Raw genomic sequence first — 10,000 nt, 5'->3', positions numbered from 1 at the left:
GCTACAGTGTTCTACTATTCACTTTTGTCAGTAGTTTAGCATTGGAATGGGGGAAACTATGGTGATTGATAAGCATTTCTCGCATGAACTGTATGATTAATGTAAGATATCCAGAATTATTTTATGTGTATATTTATATTTATGATTAAATATATAGAGAGATATTTGAGATTGATAGTAAGAAATTGAAACTTGTAAGCCATAATGAGGAATGTTTGAAAGATTGATATTAGATAGCTGCTGTGCTAAGAAAATAACTAAAAAGTAGTGGAAATGATTACTTTTTATTAATAAGCTTATTTTTGCCTCCAGCTGTCCAGTTTGCCGGTACTGCCAGACACCAGAGGAAACGCCAGACCAACGATGCTTATTATGCGGCTCAGCTGATTCCCTGTGGATCTGCCTAATATGTGGTCATGTTGGATGTGGACGTTATGTTGGAGGGCATGCTCACAGGTCTGTGTCTATGCCTTCATTACAATAGTCCAGCAGGCTTGGGACCAGACATTAGCTGCAGACCTTTTTGGACTGGTGAAGATTAAAGTTAAAATAAAGTGTATTCTACCCTGTATTACTCATTATTTGGGTAAAATATCAGTGATCCAAGTTAATATAGTACATCAACTACTGAATGTCAGTGCCAAAGTGGTTTAGTTCATTACCAGATCCAAATCATTTTCCTGAAACCATTGAAGTTGCCAGACCAATGAATGCCAGTTAGTGAAGTTCAACCTAAAGTTTTAAGACTTTTTTCTCTAAAAGTAGCAAAACATTTGAGAAAGATTTTTTTCCTTTGATTGAAATTCTTTGTGAGTTAATGTGGCTAAAATATTGGCAGACACTTCATGGAGACCAACCACCTCTTCTCATTGCAAGTCGGCAACAACAGAGTGTGGGATTATGTGAGAGATAACTATGTGCATCGCTTATTACAAAGTGAAGGAGATGGCAAGGTGGGTTAAGAATTGGTTTAATCACAGAAAGTTTTAACATCCCTATAGGAAAGATTAAGGTGTTTCCATTCACAGAAGATAGAAATTAAAACCTGGCTCTCTTTTCACTAGCATGATATATATCTTTTCATATTTTACTTCACACATTCGTATTTCAGTAATAGAGGTAGATTTTTAGATTTTTTTTCCCCCAATGCCCACACTGAAAGTGCAATGCTCTGCAGGTTGTTTCATACGAACGGACATCACCTGTATCAGATACAAAGGAGGAGTTGGTTCAAGGTGAAGAAAAGTTAACAGCACTACAGCTGGAATACACGCACCTCCTCTCCTCACAGCTGGAGTCGCAGAGACAATACTTTGAAAACAAGATAACGGAAGCACAAGCAGAAGCATGGCGTGAGGTAGTATATTATTTTTATTAAGCAAATGGAGGTCTTAAAGGGCAAACTGTGTAAAAAAGCCTCCCTATGAAATGACATGACTATGAGAATTCAAACACTGAACTTTTGTGCTTCTTTCTTTCTTTCTTTCTTTTCTTTTTTGTTGTTGTTGTTGTTGTTGTTGCCTCATTTACTTTTCACATTTTTTCTGTTTGTTTAAACATCCTTTGATTTTATTATTATGTTTAGATTTAACATATTGCAGAATTGGCAGATTTTCTTTTTCCTCTCTCATTTTATTTCAAAGGAATATATTACACTATTCCAGCAGATTGAAAAATGATATATATACATTTCACAGGCAGAAGAATCAAAAGAAGCTGTAAAAAAACTTAGTGAAGAAATGCAAGAAATCAAACAAGAGTTGTCTTCTGTTACGCGTGAAAAATCTTCGCTTGATAAGAAGATTAATCAGTTGAACAATAAATTATCAAAGGTTAGTCCTATGAGATTTCAATAGCCTTTAAAAGGATGCACCGTTTTATGTGATACAGAAATGCACTAAACAATCTCTATCTATTGTAATTCAATCCACACATAAGAATGAGTTGTATTTTTGGAATCTACAGATAAAAATCTATATTACAATACATGAAAATATTTCATTAAATTTTTAGCATTTTGCAGAATATTGATGCAGGTTGAATGTGTCTCCGCATGACCTTTTGGGATTAATAATCCAGTGCAATTAGTAGTGTATCTGTCAGATATTACAATCATCTCACATTGTTGCTATGGAATAAAATTAACAATAGTTTAAATTCAAGATACAATTTAGAGTCAGATTTAAAAGCAAGGATCAAATGAGATTTCTTCACACATTATTGAATATTTTTCAAGGTCACCAAAGATCTGGAGACGGAGCAGGAGCTAAACCTGTCCATGCGTCAAGGCAAACAGGAGTGGGTAGCCAAGGTCGTAAAGCTGGAAAGTGTGGTCAAGCAGAAGGACCAGGTAAGTAGCAGAAATGTGTTTAGGACGGCATGAGAGAGTGTGTGTGTGTGTGTGAGTGTGAGTGTGAGTGTGAGTGTGAGTGTGAGTGTGAGTGTGAGTGTGAGTGTGAGTGTGAGTGTGAGTGTGAGTGAGTGAGTGAGTGAGTGAGTGAGTGAGTGAGTGAGTGAGTGAGTGAGTGAGTGAGTGAGTGAGTGAGTGAGTGTGTGTGTGTGTGTGTGTGTGTGTGTGTGTGTGTGTGTGTGTGTGTGTGTGTGTGGGTGTGTAAGGTGGCCGAGTGGTGCGGTCAGCAGGCGTTTCTTGACAGAGTTTCGTTCAGCAATCTCAGGTAAAGGTGTCAGGGTGACACCGTGGTAGCGAGGAGAAGTCAAGACGAAAGTTCAGGTTAACAGGGTTTATTCTTGGGCAGCAAATGGTACAGTGGAGCTATGGAAACTCCCTCGGTGTCCCCCTTGTCTGGTGAGACTTTCCGAGGGGAGCGTTTATATTCAGGCTTGTTACATGACGTCATATGAATTCCTACGTAACGTCAATGTGGGGCCTGTTTCTTTATATGGTTCGGTAGAGTAGGGCCTCTGAGTACAGTGGTTGTACTGTTTAGACGCGAAAAAGGCTAGGCGCGTGGCGCGCTTGGGCGGCCCGTGAGAATCGTAGATATATATGTATAGAACAAAGACATTAAGACTGAAATAACTAGTACAGCTATATGAATGTATATACAATTATATATATTGTATAACAGAACTTAATTAGCTGTTCTCAGATACGGCGTTACAAGTAATGCAATGTACATAGTGCAGTGCTTTCAGTGTGTTAGTGTGTGTGAGTGTGAGTGTGAGTGTGCGTGAGTGTGTGTGAGTGTGTGTGAGTGTGAGTGTGTGTGAGTGTGTGTTTTGAGTGTGTGTGTGTGTGTGTGTGTGTGTGTGTGTGTGTGTGTGTGTGTGTGTGTGTGTGTGTGTGTGTGTGTGTGTGTGTGTGTGTGTGTGTGTGTGTGTGTGTGTGTGCGCATCCATTTGTATTTGAGTTTACATTAATTGCTAGCCAAACAATACAGAAAATATGAGTACTTTCATTATTTCTGTTGTTGAAATAGAATGGATGCCGGCATGCATGCATCATTGTTTATTTGAGTTTGCGTATTTGCTAACAAAACAACACCAGTAATAAGTGCTTTGATTCACCACAGAAAATATCCGAACTGGAGTCACAAGTCAGCGACGTGATGGCCCACCTTGAGGCCCTCTCCACAGTCAATTGCAACCCAGAGCTCCAGGGTGGGCAGGTCTATATTCCAAATGAGACCTCGAAGCCTCAAGGGGCAAGACGGAAGCACCGGAAGTAAAGAATACGAAAAGCCTCCTTCTCTTTTTGAGATTCGAGTTTGGGACAACTCGACAAGATGATCAGGATAGTTATGAAAAGATACTCCCTATAAAATTGTTTTTATTTTTCTTATTGTTTTTTATTTTATTAATATTACTTACATAGAGAGGGAACAGTGGTTAAGTTTAGAGATTCTGTTATGCTAGTCAGTATTTCCAGTGATAAAGGGGTTTCATATCTGTTTTGAGTACAACAAGAATTATTCTTGGAATTTTTAGGTTGTGTGACAATGATTACTTATATGATTATGAGATTTAATTTTTTAGGATGAGAAAGGAAGTATTTATCATAGATGTGTGTTCTGACTGATATCTCAATTAAACATTATCTCATTATAAACAAAAGAATATTGAAATGTTCCATTTATGTACATGAAAATTGTAAATATAACTCTTCCATATTTTCCTTTTAGCATATCATTATAATCACCTTTTGGGAATTGTAAATACAACTTTTCCCAGTTATTATTTTCTTCTTCTTCAGTAATATCATTATCATGACTTGATATGTTATTTCCAATTACAAATGAATTAATAAAAACTATTTTTGTGGTCTGAAGTTTTTTATTTTTACATTTAATCTTTCATTTTTCTGCAAATTATATAAAAAAAATACTAGTAATTACTCAAACAAATCATTAATTGAGCCCTTATTGAATATTTTATTTCCCATATAGTATAAAAAAAAATGGCTGAATGCATAAAAAAAATATTGATAAAGGATTTTACTGATATATATAACAACACTGAAAGTGGTATACTTGAAAGCTTAAGCTGTTTCTGCATATTTTATTGAGAGCAATTTTTAGCATAGCCACTTTTGAAAATGGATAAAGCAGAAGTAATCAGTTATTTTACTGTTATAGAAAACTTTAACAGATAATTTTCCAAAGCCATAGTTTTCATTGTCTGTTAGTTCATGATTGAGCTACAAGCATATGCAAGCACAAATACACTGTAAACCTGTTTGGTCCCAAGTCCCCTAACCACCCTAGTCAAGGTCACAAATTATGCTCAGAAACAATTATTTTCCAATGAAGTTTTTCTTTACGACTAAGATGAACTAAGTTGTGCAAATATCAGTTGTTGTAGGTACTGAGTATAATAATCTTGTTATCTGTATTTGATATAATTGTCAAACTGTGGGTGTTTGGAACACCTTTATCAAATGACAATGACAAAGAAATCCACAGATCAATCACCCTCATCTACTCGCACTCAATCCACACAGCAAAATGAGTTGCATTTTTGGAATCTACACATCAAAATCAATATGATGACATTTGAATATCGCAATTATTTTCATGTCTTCACTTGAGCATTGCTAAATTTGATATATGCATCATTTAGGGTTTAACCCATTAACACTGGGTGACTTTTTTCATCATGCATGGTGCAGGAGCTCTAGCCTGACGATGGGCGTCCTGACATTCGGAGATTTTGGATCACTATGTCATCATATTGTGCTATGAGTAATGATTGATTTAATGTTAACAATAGCGCTCATAATTATTATAACTGCCGTAATATTAAGCAAAATGGGTTTCAACTCACATCCAAAACCTAGATGGCACCACTTTCTTCTAGCACCAGCAGGAGTGAGAGCCTTGAATGGCACCCATCTACGGTCTCTAACAAGCACTATTTCTATAGAGTGATGGTACATTGCAAGTTCCCGACCTCCTGCTCTAAACTACCGCAGATGAAAAATGAGCAGGCAGAACGAGAGGAGAAAGGTGACTCGAACCATGCCCAATGTGCCCATGTGCCAGTAGGGATGCCTTTTATTGTGGCACTCACTGTCAAAACTCTTCATATTATCTTCATTTTGGATGGTTATAAGTTTCATGTTCGTTAGTAACAGCACACAAATACAAAAAAATAAAGTTGCTTTTTGATCTAGAATAGCAATACTTCTATCAAATTGAGTATAAAGAATTGATAGATCCTGTGATATGACATATAAGTCTCTAAAAACAGTTAAACACACAAAAATGGCTCTACCTCTACAATGAGTTACTAAAAGCATGTGGGAAAAATCAAGGTATGTTGCTGAAGCTGCCTCGCTCAGAAATAAAACTCATCTTGGAGCATGGGTAAGCAAATCTATCCCCCAACGGATTGAAATTTGGTTTGTTATTCATCTGCATTGTTCTATGCATTTGAAATAGTGTGTTTTCTTTTCCCATGATGTTGACTTCTTGCTCACTTATTCTCTTTTATTTTTGTTCATGTCCCGTAGCAGGTCTTCATTATGCAGTTTAAAGTATCTCATCAGGAACCACCTTGAGGCAAAGTTGTCAAGAATCCAAGCCTGTAATATCAACAATGTTTACTACCTCTTTTGGAAAGTATGACATTTTACAAAAACATTAGCCATCAGACACAAGGAGTGTAGATATACGTGCACTGTCCATGATGGTTTTGTTTTTGTTTTTTCTACAAAAGGGTGACTCCACCAGGGATTGGTCACTCACCAAAGCATCAATTAGTAGGCCTGCTTGTTTACCCTATTCCTACAGTTTTTGGGGAAAAAAGTTCTTCATTTTATTATCATTATTATTGTGATTAATATTGTGATGATATTAATAATACTGTTAGTATTAATAATAATAATAATGATAATAATAGTAATAGAAATAAAAGCTTTTCCCAGAAATTCAAAGAAATTGGGTAAACAGCTAATATCAGGTAATCCTATTAAATAGAAATGATAATAAAAATAAGATAAAACAGAACAAAACTTAGTGGACAATACATAAACCTGGCATCAATGTGTGCACATGAGTATCAGTCCAAGTTCAAATGATTAAAAATTAACAAGATAAGATGCTAAGATAGTAAGGTTGATGAAAATGACTATGGTGGAATGATCCTTACCAAAATTCCATGAGTCCAATAGCCTGTAGTGTAGTTGGTATATCCCAGAGTGGCCAGGGCATGAGCAGCGTAGTTAGAAGCGGTTGGCACAGCCAGACCTAGTTGACGTGACGGAATGTGGAAAGTGTCAGGATGACAGATCATAGTTTACATATGTTCACTTACATACATTTTGTTTTTGTTTTTCACTATAGATTACTAGTTATGTAAACAATCCCTGTTAATAAACTTACTTGGCTTGTAGATCTTTTCAGAGTAGCTTGTCATGTTGGTCGATACATAACTGGGAGTAATGGTCTGAACTGTTAAGCCTGAACTTCTATATTCTACTCCCAAAGCTTCAGAGAAGTAATCAACAAACGCCTGGAGAAAGAAGAAATAAATATTTTACTATATAACAGAAACAGTCAGGAATCTGAATTCAGTGAGAGATGTTGAGTTCCAGCAACTTTAAGCAACGGAGATAATATTTTTTTAAAGTAAAGTTACGCTTATTAGGATGATTAAACAATCATGTCAGAATTTAATCAGAAGTGTCTAAGTTGACGTATCCCATAAAATAAGGCCCTAGTTTAATTACAAAGTTGACTGTATATGGTCTGGGAACTTATTCCTGCGAATGGGGTCTTTTACAGCAGGTATAATGCAATTATATTAAGAGCAACTCCTATATCCTATTTTAAATGTGAGTCATGTTCTTAAATTTTAAACTTGGAATACGAAAAGTAGCAGAAAATATTTGGTTAAGAGAGGAAGAAAGTCTATCTAAGGAGTTGCTAGCCTCCGTCAACATCAACAAACCACCTTGGAAGAAGAGTAAATCTGCAGGAGGGGAATCGGACATCGTCCAGCTATGGAAGCCAAATTGACTATGGCCCCTTTTCTTCGCTGGAGCATCTGAGGGAGGATGATCTTGGTCATTGCCAAAGGAGATGCAACATTCACATTAACGTGACTCCAAAGAATGTGGTCGTTGACTTCCCCGAAACTCATCGGGTGTGGAGTTATAACTCCCACGTTGTTCACTAGGAGAGATGGAAACGTTGGCATGAAATACTAAACATTGTGTCAGGTTCTTGCTGATATTTACATTCAGAGCACCAGCTGAAGCTCACTATTTTAGTAAACAGTGATAAGCTAATAAGTAGATTCAGCCATGATATGCATAGTGACTAATAACTTTTCGACAGTGACATTTATTGTATATATGAAGAAGCAAAAACAAAATATTTCACCTTCATTTTAAAATATTCAACACAGCAAACATTATATTACTTATATATCTACTTTTCAATTCTAAGTTCCTTAATATTCACCTAAGATGCCAATCTCCTTTCCTTCAATCCGTCTCTCGATTTCCGAGTATATTTCTTTTCCTAAACTGAAGTCTACTTGAACTTCTTCAGTTTTGACTCCATACTTTTTATCTGTAAGCCCAATTCAAAGAGTTTAAATGACTTCAATTTAGATAGTTAGCCAAGTAAATCAGTTCTCTATTATCTGTAACACTGGAATTTGTATCAGACTACTAGATCACCAAATTTTCAGTTCATATATTTATCAATTCATTCAAAATAACTCCCAAAACTTACCAATCTCTGTAGCAACACTCTGTAGTTTCTCTGCAGTTCGAGATATCAAAATAATGTTCATTCCGTTCTTTGCCAGTTCGAATGTATAAGCTTTTCCAATTCCGTCCGTGCATCCTGTTACAACTGAAAATTGTGTACATGTTAATCAATTCATTCATGCCAGATTTATTTTGTAAATAAAAGATCAATAAGAAGGTACACTAAAATATGAAATTTCAAGTCGGACTAGATCCTTTTTAGACAACAACATTAAAATTAATATTGGGTATACTTGGAAAGTTATATATTGCACACAGTATCAAACCCTCGTCTGCTGAAAGGTTTAGTCTCACTTGAAACATTACGTTTTGGTATTTCTTTCGTTTTGTGGCTGATTTTATTTCATCTTTATGCAAACATTGCTGTACTAATGAAGAACGTTATAGTAGGAACTAAAGCTAAGTCTGTGCTTTTACATCAAAATGGAAATACTAGCAAGGTAAGGTAAGTACCTCTAGAATAGAGTATCTAAGAGAGAGAGAGAGAGAGAGAGAGAGAGAGAGAGAGAGAGAGAGAGAGGGGGGGGGGGAGGGAGAGGGAAAGGGGCAGGGGCAGGGGCAGGGGCAGGGGCAGGGGACGGAGACAGAGACAGGGACAGGGACAGGGAGTGTGTGCGTGTGGGGAGGGGTGAAATGGGTGTGGGTGTTGTGTGGGTGCGTGTGTGTTTGGATTTGCAAGTAAGTGTGTGTGTGTGTGTGTGTGTGTGTGTGTGTGTGTGTGTGTGTGTGTGTGTGTGTGTGTGTGTGTGTGTGTGTGTGTGTGTGTGTGTGTGTGTGTATATATATATATATATATATATATATATATATATATATATATATATATATATATATATATATATGTATATATATATATTTATATATAAAATTCTATGTTTGCACTTTCTTTACACTTACTTGCCCATTCCCCGTACGTTTTCACCAAGTCCTTCTTCCACAGCTTAGACCACACGTGCGCTCTCAGACCAACGACCACGTCCCACGCGAGCCTCGCAAGGAACTTCGCTGCCGTGAGAAGGCCAAGGAACGTTACGATATTCATTTCGGTCCCGAGACTTGGAAAAAACTGGAAACCTTCGGAGTCAGACATTTGCGTCTTATCTCTGAACGGCCACTGGTGCAGCGCCTTGGCTTTCTGAACTTTTCGTTCATTATGATGTTTGTGTTATCTTTAGTATCTTTGTCGTTCCATAGCATCCGTTTTCATAATGTCAGTTCTGGTTCGGGTGCCTGTCCCGTGCATGGGTGGGGATTGGGGTGGGGGTGGTGGGGTGATACTCAGGCCAGGGTTAGTAAAAATAGAGATAGGACTAGATGTGAATATATACGTCTAAAGAATACTCCACGCAAATATTAAACTCTGCAAAAATAATGAAGTCCCGTAAGCATCTTCCGAGAGAGTATTTTTGTTATCTAAATCATAACAAGGGAAAAACTGAATTAAATGAATTAAAATGCCCAAGTCCTCAACTACCTTGCAAATTAATATGGTAAATTTGTTGACCGTGATATTTGCTTGCCTACTATAAAGTACTGTAGCAAGAGAATAAGTGAGCTTGTGACTGATGGTATGAACGAAGCATAACGCCCCATTGACGAATCGCAAGGAAACTTCTCAAGGCCATCGAGCCACATGGCCCCCGGCTACCAATTCGCCACAGGGTTACTATTAAACACTTTAGTCAATAATTGGGAAAAAATACGAAATGTTATCATCCAAAGTCGCTGAAGATAGATAGTCCCGGGTTGTTACGGGTCAGT

General features: G+C 37.0%; 2 protein-coding genes across 2 annotated transcripts in view; one reads left to right on the top strand and one right to left on the bottom strand.

The window, feature by feature from the left end:
- The window catches only part of LOC122262128 (BRCA1-associated protein), an 18,137-nt gene extending 13,853 nt beyond the window's left edge, over window positions 1-4,284 (top strand). The window contains exons 8-13 of the mRNA XM_043030069.2: window positions 313-456; window positions 839-953; window positions 1,178-1,357; window positions 1,698-1,832; window positions 2,237-2,350; window positions 3,534-4,284. Of these exons, the coding sequence (XP_042886003.1) occupies window positions 313-456; window positions 839-953; window positions 1,178-1,357; window positions 1,698-1,832; window positions 2,237-2,350; window positions 3,534-3,689 (844 nt within the window). The 3' untranslated portion in view covers window positions 3,690-4,284. The remainder of the gene's footprint in view (window positions 1-312; window positions 457-838; window positions 954-1,177; window positions 1,358-1,697; window positions 1,833-2,236; window positions 2,351-3,533) is intronic.
- Window positions 4,285-4,506: 222 nt separating this feature from the next.
- LOC122262129 (hydroxysteroid dehydrogenase-like protein 1) lies at window positions 4,507-9,397 on the bottom strand. The gene is made up of 7 exons (XM_043030070.2): window positions 9,137-9,397; window positions 8,202-8,324; window positions 7,926-8,036; window positions 7,414-7,634; window positions 6,843-6,972; window positions 6,610-6,707; window positions 4,507-6,043 (listed from the first exon to the last, which is right to left on the bottom strand). The coding sequence occupies exons 1-7, from the start codon at window positions 9,327-9,329 to the stop codon at window positions 5,939-5,941; spliced, it is 981 nt and encodes a 326-aa protein (XP_042886004.2). The 5' UTR covers window positions 9,330-9,397; the 3' UTR covers window positions 4,507-5,938.
- Window positions 9,398-10,000: the final 603 nt, after the last annotated feature.

This window comes from Penaeus japonicus, unplaced genomic scaffold, assembly GCF_977035675.1.
Source record: "Penaeus japonicus unplaced genomic scaffold, GWHDUDI00000001_assembly GWHDUDI00000016, whole genome shotgun sequence".
NCBI lineage: Eukaryota > Metazoa > Arthropoda > Malacostraca > Decapoda > Penaeidae > Penaeus > Penaeus japonicus.
This window is presented reverse-complemented; position numbering and strand designations above follow the sequence as displayed.